The following is a 14,163-nucleotide window of genomic DNA, read 5'->3' on the forward strand; positions in this document are numbered from 1 at the left end:
CCCAGAGAGAAGGAGGACCAGGCGCCAGAGGCCCAATGCCACAACAGCAGCAAGAGTTGTAGCCTGTGACTGAACAAGACTGCAGGAGGACGTTAAGGGGAATGACAGCAGGAGCAATTTCAAAGACGGGTTCACAGGAGCATTCATAATATCAATTTACTTTGAGTCTCCTCGGTACTAAGCTGTTTCTGCTTTCTGTTTGTCAGGGGTGGATCTTTGGGGTCAAGGGTACCCAGTCAGGAGATGGATTTTGATACCACTGCGGAATTGTCCCACTGGGCTGAGGAACATTACAATGCCTGGTCGACTAGGCCATGATCGAACAGGCAACCGGCTTTGCAGCCAAACACCACCTCTCAGGTTGTGGGGGGAGGGGACAGATCAAGTAGGATATTGGGATGAGGTGGCGGTATCAGAGACAGCCACAGAAAGATGCATAAGGGAGGCTTGTGATACAGTTATTCATAGTCACATCCAGCAGGCGCTTGACGTGCCTCCTGCAGAAGACCTCCAATCCAAGTTATGCAACATCTCCTTCCACTTAGCATTTCCCAGTGTCCATTGTCCACTCTCTCCATTCACATTGTCCAAAACTCCACTTTGTCATCATTACAGGCTGCTGGTTGTGATGCCCTGTGACCTGAAATGATGTTGGTGGTTATCCTGTGGCAGGATAATTGAGGGTGATTGAAGCACACAGAAATAAACACACCAATACTATTTACTAAGACACAGACACCAATCAGTAATACATATAGAATATAACCACACATGGCGTCCTGGTGAACCTAGATGCCCTTTCTAATGTACTTCCTAATGCTCCAATGAGTTTCGGCTCTGGAATCTGCAGCTAAAATGGGAGCAGACTGCTGATTGTGATGCCTTGTCACCTGAAATGATGTTGGTGGTTGTTCCATGGCTTCTTGAGGCCTGGGGTGTCCCAGCATGCTAAGAGGCTCCTGTCCAGGTGAAGGTGCCTCCCCAGTGCTTCTGCTGGAATCACTGGCAGAGGGACTGAGGACTACCTCCCCTTTGGAGTGTGCTGAGAAGAGCCCCCAGATATAACAATCTGCAGATCCTACTCTCACTCCGTGTGCAATGGCACCTCAATGGCTTCTGAAATGAAAAAATGAATGAAAATCGCTTATTGTCACAAGTAGGCTTCAAATGAAGTTACTGTGAAAAGCCCCTAGTCGCCACATTCCTGTGCCTGTTCGGGGAGGTTGGTACAGGAAGGGCAGATGGAGGGAAAGCTAGATGTCCTATTCTCCGTCCCCCCTATTGCCTAACCTCTGCTGCATAGAACTCATGGCCAAATTGATGCTACATAGGGCTGAATGTCATTGAGTGGCCTCCATGAGTATTACCAACCACTTATGAAGAAAGCCATTAACGTGCATGCCTGCATCATGGAAAAACTCATGCTCTAGTTGGATACATGCCTGCCCGCAGCTCCACCAAATGTTCCCCTATCAGTCATTGGCATAAGAAGCATGTAACTGAGTGAGACTTGTGCTTGAACTTAAGAATAAGGCGACAAATGTCTTCTGAAATTTGCAATCGTGCTGTGTGTTTTTACAGATTTATTTCCCAATGGACTGTATGGGTGTTTTTATAGAGACCAAAAGTAGTGGCAAGCCTCCTCCAAGTTGATTTAAGACACATTGTTAGTCAGATTAGAAGGAGTTTTAAACCCAGAGATTACTGTTGGTGATATTAGCGGATGAATGTTTAAACTACACCACATAAGCTATAGACCCTGGTTTAATTTAAATAGGTTAATGCAGCTGATGAAAGCTGTGTCTTCATCCATTAATACACTGTGACCACACACAGTCCAGAAATCTATTGTTCAGAAACAACAGTTTTCGGCAAATATTTTGAGCAGACCCAAGAATTCCCTTGATGTCAACGCCATTATTTTGGTCCAGTACTTTGGGAGTAGGATCGTGGAAGAAAAAGTATTTGGATAAGTAAAGCTCTTTTTATTACAGCTTTATAATATTTAATGTTTCAGGTAATTATTTATATCAGTAGAGTTTTTTGGTTCTTGTGGTTAGGATTTCTAACTTCCTACTATAATGCAGAAAATTCCAAAATTCAGAAATGATTAAGGTCCCATATTTCAGTCTGCTTTGCCTTTTATTTAAACAATTTTTATTAAAATGTTATATTAAATTTTATTAAAATGTTCACATTTTCACACAAAAAAACAATAACAGAAAATATATACAAAAGAGAAAAAAAATAAATTAAGGCCACCCCCCCCTGTATATACAAAAGAGAAAAAATAAATTAACGCCCGTCTCTGGCAAAGAACAAATATTCAACCCAAAACAAAACAAAGAGACAACCCCCCCCGCATTGCTGCTGCTGCTGACTTCTTTATTTTTTTATCGTTCTGCCAGGAGATCCAGGAATGGTTGCCATCTCCTGAAAAACCCCTGCACTGATCCCCTTAGGGCAAATTTCACCCTCTCCAATTTAGTAAACCCCGCCATATCGTTGACCCAGGCCTCAACGCTTGGGGGCCTCGCATCCTTCCACTGAAGAAGAATCCTCCGCCAGGCTACGAGGGACGCAAAGGCCAGAATGCCAGCCTCTTTCGCCTCCTACACTCCCGGCTCCTCTGCAACCCCAAATATTGCGAGTCCCCAGCCTGGATTGACCCTGGATCCTACCACCCTTCCAAAATTCCCCCAGCGCTGGGCATGCCCAAAACATATGGACATGGTTTACTGGGCTCCCTGAGCACCTAATACACCTGTCCTCACTCCCAAAAAACCGACTCGTCCTTGTCCCGGTCATATGAGCCCTATGTAGCACCTTAAACTGTATGAGGCTAAGCCTTGCACAAGAGGAGGAGGAGTTCACCCTTTCTAAGGCATCCGCCCATGTCCCCTCCTCAATCTCCTCGCCCAGCTCCTCCTCCCATTTACCTTTCAGCTCCTCCACCGAGGCCTCGTCTACCTCCTGCATCGCCTGGTACGCTTCCAGAATCCTCCCCTCTCCAACCCACACTCCCGAGAACACCCTGTCCTGGACCCCACGTGGCGGCAACAGAGGGAACCCCGCCACCTGCCGCCTGACAAACGCCCTTACTTGCAGGTAGCTAAAGGTGTTCCACGGGGGGAGCTCCAAGAACACCCGTCGCACCCTCGGAGTCCCGTGTGCCCACACAAACCCCATAATGCCCCTGTTAACCCGCCTGAAAAAGGCGTTCGGGATAAGGATGGGGAGGCACTGAAACAGGAACAGAAATCTCGGGAGCACCGTCATCTTGACTGACTGCACCCTACCCGCCAGAGACAGCGGCAGCATGTCCCATCTCTTAAACTCCTCCTCCATTTGCTCCACCAGCCTTGTGAGGTTTAGCTTATGCAAGGCCCCTCAGCTCCTGGCCACCTGAACCCCCAAGTACCTGAAGCTCCTCTCCGCCCTTTTCCATGGGAGCCTACCAATCCCCCCCTCCTGGTCCCCTGGGTGTACCACAAACAGCTCGCTCCTCCCAAAGTTGAGCTTATACCCTGAGAACTCCCCAAATTCCCAGGGAATCCCCATCACCACCGGCATTCCCCCCACCAGGTCCGCCACATACAACAATAGGTCGTCCGCATAGAGCGACACTCGGTACTCCTCCCCACCCCGGCTCAGCCCCATCCAATTCCCCGACTCCCTCAGCGCCATAGCCAGGGGCTCGATTGCCAGCGCAAAAAGTAGGGGGGACAGGGGACACCCCTACCTCGTCCCTCGGCATAGTCGAAAATACTCCAACCTCCTCTTATTCGTGACCACGCTCGCCATCGGGACCTCATACAACAGCCTCACCCAACTGACAAACCCCTCCCCAAACCCGAACCTTTCCAGCACCTTCCACAAGTACCCCCACTTGACCCTATCAAAAGCCTTCTCCGCATCCAGCGCCACCACTATCTCCGCCTCCCCTTCTACCGCCGGCATCAGGATAACGTTCAAGAGCCTCCGCATATTAGTGTTCAGCTGCCTCCCCTTCACAAACCCCGTTTGATCCTCGTGGATAACCTGCGGCACACAGTCCTCTATCATAGAATCATAGAATTTACAGTGCAGAAGGAGGCCATTTGGCCCATCGAGTCTGTACCGGCTCTTGGAAAGAGCATCCTACCCAAGGTGAACACCTCCACCCTATCCTCATAACCCAGTAACCCCACCCAATATTAAGGGCAATTTTGGACACTAAGGGCAATTTATCATAGCCAATTCACCTAACCTGCACATCTTTGGACTGTGGGAGGAAACCGGAGCACCCGGAGGAAACCCACGCACACACGGGGAGGATGTGCAGACTCCGCACAGACAGTGACCCAAGCCGGAATCGAACCTGGGACCCTGGAGCTGTGAAGCGATTGTGCTATCCACAATGCTACCGTGCTGCCCTTGTGGCTAAGATCTTTGCCAACAACTTGGCGTCCACATTCAAAAGTGAGATCGGCCTGTACGACCCACACTGCAGGGGATCCTTGTCTCGCTTAAGAATCAAGGAGATCAGCGCCCGAGACATCGTTGGGGACAAAGCCCCCCCTTCCCTTGCCTCGATAACCTAACCAACAGGGGGCCCAGCAGGTCTGCATACGTCTTGTAAAATTCAACCGGGAACCCATCCGACCCCGGCGCCTTCCCCGACTGCATGTTCCCTATCCCTTTGACCAGCTTCTCAAGCTCAACTGGCACCCCCAGACCCTCCACCCGTCCCTCCTCCACCCTCTGGAATCTCAGCCGGTCCAAAAAGCACCCCATCCCCCCTCCTCCGCCGGAGGTTCGGACCGATATAGTCCCTCATAAAAGTCCCTGAAGACCCCATTAATGTCTACCCCCCTCCGCACCACATTTCCTCCCCGATCCTTAACTCCACCAATCTCCCTAGCCACATCCCGCTTATGGAGCTGGTGTGCCAGCATCCTACTCGCCTTCTCCCCATATTCATACACCGCACCCTGTGCCTTTCTCCATTGAGCCTCCGCCTTTCTGGTGGTCAACAAGTCGAACTCAGCTTGGAGGTTGCGCCGCTCCCTTAGCAATCCCTCCTCCGGGGCCTCCGCGTACCTCCTGTCCACCCTCACCATCTCCCCCACCAATCTCTCCCTTTCTCTCTGCTACCCTCTCTCCCTATGGGCCCGAATGGAGATCAACTCCCCCCGAACCACCGCCTTCAACGCCTCCCAGACTGTCCCCACTCGGACCTCCCCATTATCGTTGGCCTCTAGATACCTCTCGATACCATGAACCCGCCCCCTCACCTCCTCATCCGCCAGCAGCCCCACCTCCACGCGCCACAACGGGCGCTGGTCCCTCTCCTCCCCCAGCTCGAGGTCCACCCAATGTGGGGCATGGTCAGAAATGGCTATCGTCGAATACTCAGCACTCATAATGAAAAAATCGATCCGGGAATAGGCCTTATGCACATGGGAGAAGTATGAAAATTCCCTGGCCCTCGGCCTCGCGAACCTCCATGGATCCACCCCTCCCATCTGGCCCATAAACCCCCTCAGCACCTTAGCTGCCGCAGGCCTCCTACCCGTCCTGGAACTGGATCGATCCAGTGGCGGATCCAGCACCGTGTTGAAATCCCCCCCCCCCCCCATTATCAGGCCCCCCGCCTCCAAATCTGGAATCCGGCCCAACAGGCGCCGCATGAAACCCGCATCATCCCAATTCGGGCCGTATACATTGACCAGCACCACCCGCTCCCCTTGCAGCTTGTAGCCATTCACAATCACGTACCTCCCGCCGCTGTCTGCCACCACACTCAACGCCGCAAACGACACCCTCTTCCCCACCAGGATCGCAACCCCCCGGTTTTTTGCATCCAGCCCCGAATGAAACACTTGGCCCACCCACCCCTTCCTCAACCTAATCCTGAAGCATGACCACGTCCGCCTTCAGTCCCCTCAGGTGCGTGAACACGCGGGACCGTTTGACAGGCCCATTCAGTCCCCTCGCATTCTAGGTGGTCAGCCGGATCGGAGGGCCACCTACCCCCCTCCCCCGTCGACTAGCCATCACCCTTCCGTAATCCGCCACGTGCCCGCGCCCCCCCCGCTCAGCCTGTTCCCCACAGCGACAGACCCCCATCCTGACCCCCTCTACCTGCTCCAACTCCTTCTTGGCCATTCCAGCAGCAAATCGGTTCCCCCCCCCCAAAGCTAGGATCCCCCCCTAGCTGCGTAACTCCGGTCAGTGTACTTCCGTAAGTCAGCCGACTCCTGCTGGCCCCGGCTGCTCCCGCCACCCCAATGACCCTCCCCAGTGTCACACAACCATTCCCCCAATTTCTACCCCGCCCCCTGCTTCTCCAGTGTGGGAGAAAAGCCCGCGCTTCCATCCCCAGCCCCGCCCCCGACCAAAAACGCGGGAAGACAGGCACATGACCCAACAGGGCCGCGATCCCCACCCAAACCCGCAACCAGTGAAATAATAAAATAAAAATCCCAACATGATATGATAAAACACCCAAGTAAACAGATAACAGTCCCGAAAAGCAGAAAAGAAAAAAGCAGAACAGCAAAAAACATCGTCCAATAGAACCGATAAAACGAAGGATATCAAGGAGGACAAAGCCTCTGGGCTGTGTACAACGTTCCTCAGCCCCCAGTCCTCAGTTCAAGTCCAGCTTTTCTGCCTGGACAAAAGTCCAGGCCTCCTCCGGGGAGTCAAAATAAAGTTGGCGGTCTTTATAAGTGACCCACAGGCGTGCTGGCTGTAACAGGCCAAACTTGACCCACTTCTTGTGGAGCACTGCCTTCGCCCGGTTAAACCCAGCCCTTCTCTTCGCCACCTCTGCACTCCAGTCCTGGTAGATCTTGATCTCCGTATTCTCCCACTTGCTACTCCTCTCCCTCTTCGCCCAACGAAGCACACACTCACGGTCGACCAAGTGTTGAAAGCGGGCCAGCACCGCCCTGGGGGGCTCGTTCGGCCTGGGCTTCCGCAGTAGCACCAGATGGGCACCCTCCAGCTCCAGAGGTCCCCGGAACGACCCCGCACCCATCAACGAGTTCAGCATCAGGACCACGTAGGCCCCCAAATCCAAACCTTCCAGCCCCTCCGGGAGGCCCAAAATACGCAGGTTCTTCCGGAGGGAGCGGTTCTCCATCTCCTCCAGCCTTGCCAACCATTTCTTGTGAAGCGCCTCGTGCGACTCCACCTTCACAGCCAGGCCGAGGAGTTCGTCCTCGTTCTCCGAAGCCTTCTGCTGCAGCTCCCAAATCTCCGCAGCCTGAGCCGTCTGAGTCGCCCCGAGCCTGTCCAGCGATACCCTCAACGGCTCCAGGATCTCAGCCTTTAGTTCCTGGAAAGAGCGCAGCAGCAGCTCCTGCTGCTCCCGCGCCCACTGCTGCCACGCTGCCGGTTCCCCGCCCGCCACCATCTTGTCTTTTCTGCCTCGCACCTTCTTCTGCTGTAAAGTCGGTTTTCTGGTCGCTCCACTTCTAGTCCAGCCCATCCACTAGCCGGCAAGCACAGAGGCTGCGTTCCCACCCAGGGAAAAGTCGAATCAGCGCCGTTGCAGGCCCTTAAAAGAGCCCGAAAGTCCAAAAATAGCGGGAGCTACCGAACGTGCGGCTTAGCACTGCATCGCCGCAACCGGAAGTCCCCAGTCTGCATTGCCAAGTGTAAATTTAATTTATACTCTGTATTTGGCCTGTACGGTAATGTTGATTTCAGTCTAGCCCAATGTTTGGCATTCTCTGGTGTCCAACAACCACGATGGCATCAAGAAGGCTAAGGAACCAAACACATTGAAGTATTCTCACAGATAGCAAACCAGGAAGTAACAAGCAGATTCTATCTGTCACTGTTCATAAGTTTATAGAAAGTGGAATAAAAATTAGGTCATACACATGGAAATTAAGGTGGAAGCTGAAATAAAGTAACATTTTGGGAAAATTGATTTAGAAATTATTGAAATTTTAGTGCTGACTGCAGAAATTTGATGTTTTACAAATATAAAATTTTCCATGACCAGAGAGTTTTTCTGTAATTGCTTTCATAAAATTTGAGCCATTAGATTTTATTCCATTAAAATGATTCCATTGCAAAGGATGATAGCAATGACAAGTGGCTACTGAGGCAGTTGGAACAGCTCATCATGGTAATTCCTGGGTCAGGTCTTCATCAAGGCCAAGTCAATTTTATCCTTTCATTGGATGTCACTCCTGTGTTGCCGGCCTGTGGCCGCAGTTTGCTAGACTGTGGTCCCCAGCACTGCCACCATGTTGCGACATTGTTCCTGAGCTTTACTGAGCTTTTACTAATACTATGCCAGGAGGCCATGTGATGCAGTGGGTAGTCCCTACCTCTGGACCAGAAGCTCCTGGTTTGAGTCCAATGCCTGGACTTGTTGGCCATGGAAGAAGCATTCATATTGTTCAACAGGCAGATAATCAACTTGGGAATCCTTCCACCTCTTCCCCAATGTTCCCCAAAGGGAAGAATGTGTGCGTGAAGATCCGCCTAAACTACTACCATGCATTCTAGTCTCATCGTAACTGATGACACATTGCTTCCCTTTGCCATATTTTAGATAATCAGTACGGTTTAACTTCGAACCTCTTTATCAAGAACTATTTACAAAGACCACATGACAAGCACATCGTGTTCAACACAGACTATTTTGTGTCGAGCTCTCTTGGAACATGCACGGTACCGTTGGGCAGCACAGTAGCATTGTGGTTACCACAATTGCTTCACAGCTCCAGGGTCCCAGGTTCGATTCCGGCTTGGGTCACTGTCTGTGCGGAGCCTGCACGTTCTCCCCGTGTGTGCGTGGGTTTCCTCCGGGTGCTCCGGTTTCCTCCCACAGTCCAAAGATGTGCGGGTTAGGTGGATTGGCCATGCTAAATTATCCTTAGTGTCCAAAATTACCCTTAGTATTGGATGGGGTTACTGGGTAATGGGGATAGGGTGGATGTGTGGGCTTGGGTAGGGTGCTCTTTCCAAGAGCCAGTGCAGACTCGATGGGCCGAATGGCCTCCTTCTGCACTGTAAATTCTATGATCCTGGTCGTCTGGCTGCAGACGTCACAGTTACATCATTAATATCACATGGACTCGTTAACATACGCATTAACAGATCTATTGCTCTACAATTATCACAGAGATTATTACGAGCATTTACAAGGAAACTGGATAAGTATTTAAAAATAAATTGCAATAAATATTAATGGGGAAGGACAAGGACATGGATCACAAAAGTAAGTTACTGAGATGCTGCAAATCCAAGATGAAAACAAAGTGCTGGAAATGCTCAGCAGGTCACTGAGCATTCTGCAGAGTGAGAAACAGACTTAACGTTTTGTCAGAAATGGTTTATCTAACACTGCTACTGGCAGGATGGATGATCTTCTACAGACACTTTCACATTCAAAAGTCCAAAGATGTGCAGGTTAGGTGTGGTTACAGGGATAGAGTGGGGCAGTGGGTCTTGGTAAAGTGCTTTTTAAGAGGGTTGGTGCAAACTTGATGGGCCGAATGGCCTCGTTCTGCACGGTAGCAATTCTATGGTTCTAACTGCAGTGTTGATGCAAATCAGTTTGGCTTCACACCAATTTGCAGTATAAATACAGAATGAAGCTTGATGCCAGAATATATCTTCATAGTCCATCTGGACTTGGCATCTCATTTATGCTGTACTCAGTGTTGGTGCAGCAAATGGTTTTAATTGTATCAAAATGTAAATGAGATTTAGGACGAGATTCTCTGGCCTCCCTGTGGCGTGTTTCTCGACAGCGGGAGGCGACATTGGAGAGTGTCCAGAGGAGGTTTACAAGAATGATCCCCGGAATGAAGATGTTTTAGACGAAGGCACTGCCAGGGCCATAGGGTACAACTCTCTTCACTCCACACCAGTCATAACAATCACTCCTCTCCTCTCCCCGCAGGGTCACCTTCCACAAACTGCTTCCAGGTCCGGGTTTATATCCTGTGGGGAGCTCCTCCAATTGGAAGGAAGCTCCGCCCACTAGTCACCTGGGTAGCTCACACTGAGGTGCAGGAGGGGACTCTGTCGGGGGTGGTAACAGAAAGACTTGTCATATTATGAGCGGTTGAGGACTCTGGGTCTGTACTTTGGAGTTTAGAAGAATGAGGGAGGACCTAATTGAAACTTACAGGATACTGAGAGGCCAAGATAGAGTGAACGTGGAGAGGATGTTTCCACTAGCAGGAGGAACTAGAACCCGAGGGCACAGCCTCAGACTGAAGGGACGATCCTTCAACACACGGATGAGGAAGAATTTCTTCAGACAGAGGGTGTGAATCTGTGAAACCCTTTGCCGCAGAAGGCTGTGGAGGCCAACTCACAGTGTATTTAGCACAGAGATAGATAGGTTCTTGATTAATGCGTGGATCAGGGGTTACGGGGAGAAGGCAGGAGAACGGGGATGAGAAACATATCAGCTATGATTGAATGTAGAGCAGAGTCGATGGGCCGAATGGCCTAATTCTGCTCCTGTATCTTATGGTCTTATGGTCGTTGGCTGGTGATGGGATCTTCTGGTTCCGTCGTTGTCAAGGGGATTTCTGATTTGAATCCACCCCACACCGGTGGGATGCGCGTCAGCAGGACCACAAGATTTTACCAGCATGAACAGCAAGAAGACCTCGCCCTTAAAATGTATTCCTTTTCCTACAGAGCCGGAAGGACCAGCATTTCGTGTCAAAAGAATTTTCTTCCTGATAAACTACGTGTAAAATCGGTGTTGGACTCCGACCCTAACAATGGTATGGACATTATGATCTTGTATATTTTTCAATAGCAAGATCCAAGCAAATATAAGTACAGTAATGAACAATTGCCCTATGCTATTCAGAAACATTCCTTTCTAACCAAGTTTTAATTCAGCTTTGAAGATTGTGAAAATAATTGCAAAGTGAACAGAAGTTAAGTTAACAATTGGTCCATCTTTACACAGTTGAAGTGTGACTTTTGTACCAGTACAACCAATACAACAATTTATATTTATATTGCACCTTTAACCCATTAAAACACCCCAAAGCTCTTCTCAGGAGCATTGAAGCAAAACAAAGCATTGGGCTATATGAGGCGGTATTGGGTGCAATTTTGTAGCCGCGTTGCACTCGAGCAAGAGCACAACGAAGTTGGTAGATCCTGGGGGAGGCCTCTAGTGGGCCTCCCAGTCTGCATTCACGCCTCGCGGGATCTACCCAAGTCCTGAGAGGCATCGGAGTCAGAATTTCACCTGAAAGGGGTGTAACAAAAAGGTGCGCACCAAAGTATGGTTTGTCATAGAATTTACAATGCAGAAGGAAGTCATTCAGCCCATCGTATCTGCACCGGCCCTTGGAAAGAGCACTCTACCCAAGCCCACACCTCCACCCTATCCCCATTACCCAGTAACTCCACCCAACCCTTTTGGACACTAAGGGCAATTCAGCATGGCAATCCACTTAACCTGCACATCTTTGGACTGTCGGAGGAAACCGGAACACCTAGATGAAACCCACTGTTGGAACCAACAATTCAACGGACATGTGCTTGTAGGATTAGAATAGCGGTTTTAATATACTCACAACAGAGCCAGCCGGTTAGCCATTGAACTTTCGGTGAACTGGCCTGCTGACCATGTGGCACTGAGCTTTTATACAGCAGCTTCCGGGGGAGGAGTCCTGGGCAGAGCCAAGGGAGAAGCCCCATACAACTCGAGCATTCCCAGAGCTACTCCCCTGGAGGGCAGGTAGTGCAACTGCACTTACAATACAGACATATGTATATACAGATTATAATCCGGTGTGAATCACATTCACCACATTCACCCCCTGTGAAAAAATCGAGTTCAGCGGGGGTGTTGGCTCACAGATTTAGTCTGTCCGGTGGATGAATTGTTCTTTTCGATCTGCGGAGCACCGGGGTTGCAGCCTCTTGTGGTGGCTGGGTGGGTGTTGAGAGCTGGGGTACGATGGCAGACTCCGGGGCGGGTCTCGTCCGAACTTTATACACCTCTGGCTCGACCGGAGACTGGGGGCGCTGGGGGCGGGCTGGTTCTGGCTCGTGGAACTGGTGGGGTGAGCTTGCGGAATTGGGGGCGCGAGGGGGCGGCAGCATAGGGAACGGGGTAAGGGGTTCCTCAGCGGGGGTGGGGGGGGGGGGGCTGGATCCAGCGGGTGCCAGGTCCTGAAGGGATACTGTGTCCTGGCGACCGTCCGGGAACTCTACGAATGCGTACTGGGGGTTGGAATGGAGGAGGTGCACCTTTTCAACAAAGGGGTCAGTTTTGTGCCCCCTGACGTGCTTCCTCAGGAGGACCGGGCCTGGTGTCCTCAGCCACGCCGGAAGTGAGACTCCCGTGGTAGTGCCCCTAGAAAAAATGAAGAGTCACTCGTGAGGGTTTTGATTTGTAGTTGTACAGAGGAGGGATCTGATTGCGTGGAGCGCATCTGGGAGGACTTCTTGCCATTGGGAGACTTGGAGTTTTCTAGACCGGAGGGTCAGCAGGATGGTCTTCCAGACCGTCGCGTTCTCCCTCTCCACCTGCCCGTTCCCCCTGGGGTTGTAACTGGTAGTCCTGCTCGAGGCGATGCCCTTGTCGAGCAGGTACTGACGCAGCTCGTCGCTCATAAAGGACGAACCCCGGTCGCTGTGCACGTAGCTGGGGAAACCGAACAGGGTGAAGACACTATGCAGGGCCTTAATGACGTGTGGGAGGTCATATCAGGGCATGGAATGGCAAAAGGGAATCGGGAGAACTCGTCGATGATGTTGAGGAAATAAATGTTCTTGTTAGTGGAGGGGAGTGGCCCTTTGAAATCGATCGCAAGGCGTTCAAAGGGCCTAGAAGCCTTGACCAGGTGGGCCCTGTCTGGTCTATAGAAGTGCGGTTTGCACTCCGCACAGATCGGGCAGTCCCTTGTGACCGCTTTTACCTCCTCGTTGGAGAAAGGCAGGTTTCGGGCTCTGATGTAGTGGGCGAGCCGGGTGACCCCTGGATGGCAGAGATCAACGTGGATGGCTTTCAGACGGCTGATCTGCGCGCTGGTGCATGTCCCGCGGGATAGGGCATCCGAGGGCTTGTTGAGCTTCCCCGGTCAATATTTAATATCGTAACCATAGGTGGAGAGTTCGATCCTCCACCGAAGGATTTTATAATTTTTTATTTTGCCCCTTTGCGAGTTGTCAAACATAAAGGCAACCGATCGTTGGTCGGTGATGAGGGTGCCTCCAGTGACTAACAGCCTCCACGATGCCTTGTGCTTCCTTCTCGACTGAGGAGTGTCAGAGTTCTGAAGCGGATAGGGTACGGGAGTAAAATGCAACGGGCCTCCCTGCCTGATTTAAAGTGGCTGCTAGAGCTACCTCTGAGGCGTCACTCTCAACCTGAAAGGGAGTGGATTCATCCACCGCCCGCATGGCTGCTTTGGCGATGTCCTCCTTGATGCAGCTGAAGGCCTGGCGCGCCTCAGCTGACAGGGGAAATCGTGTGGCCTTAAAGAGTGGGCGGGCTTTGTCTTCATATTGAGGGACCCACTGGGCATAGTGTGAGAATAACCCCAAGCACCGTTTGAGGGCCTTGGGGCAATGAGGGAGGGGGAGTTCTAAGAGGGGGCGCATGCGTTCCGGGTCTGGGCCCAGGACTCCGTTCTCCACGACGTAGCCGAGGATGGCCAGTCTGTTTGTGCGGAAAATGCATTTCTCCTTGTTATAAGTGAGATTTAATTTCTGTGCCGTTTGGAGAAAACGGTGGAGGTTGGCGTCGTGGTCCTGCTGGTCATAGCCGCAGATGGTAACATTGTCCAGATACGGAAACGTGGCCCGCAGCCCGTACTGGTCTACCATTCGGTCCATTGCTCGTTGGAACACCGAAACCCCGTTAGTGCCGCCGAAAGGGACCCGGAGGAAATGGAAGAGGCGGCCATCGGCCTCGAATGCCGTATAGTGGCGGTCCTCCGGGCGGATTGGGAGCTGGTGGTATGCAGACTTCAGATCCACCGTGGAAAATAGCCGATATTGGGCGATCTGATTAACCATGTCTGCAATTCTGGGGAGGGGATACGCATCTAGGAGCGTAAAGCGATTTATGGTCTGGCTATAGTCGACGACCATGCAAAATTTTTCCCCGGTCTTGACGACCACCACCTGAGCTCTCCAGGGACTATTACTGGCCTCTATGAT

The 14,163-nt window shown here is 51.4% G+C and overlaps 1 protein-coding gene across 6 annotated transcripts in view; it reads left to right on the forward strand.

The window, feature by feature from the left end:
- Positions 1-14,163, forward strand: part of LOC119957921 — a 200,775-nt gene that overhangs the window by 78,523 nt on the left and 108,089 nt on the right. For all 6 annotated transcript variants that reach the window (XM_038786166.1, XM_038786149.1, XM_038786122.1 and 3 more), the window contains one exon: positions 10,669-10,757. In XM_038786166.1, coding sequence (XP_038642094.1) covers positions 10,669-10,757 — 89 coding nt within the window. The remainder of the gene's footprint in view (positions 1-10,668; positions 10,758-14,163) is intronic.

The sequence above is a fragment of the Scyliorhinus canicula genome, chromosome 2 (assembly GCF_902713615.1).
Source record: "Scyliorhinus canicula chromosome 2, sScyCan1.1, whole genome shotgun sequence".
Classification (NCBI taxonomy): domain Eukaryota; kingdom Metazoa; phylum Chordata; class Chondrichthyes; order Carcharhiniformes; family Scyliorhinidae; genus Scyliorhinus; species Scyliorhinus canicula.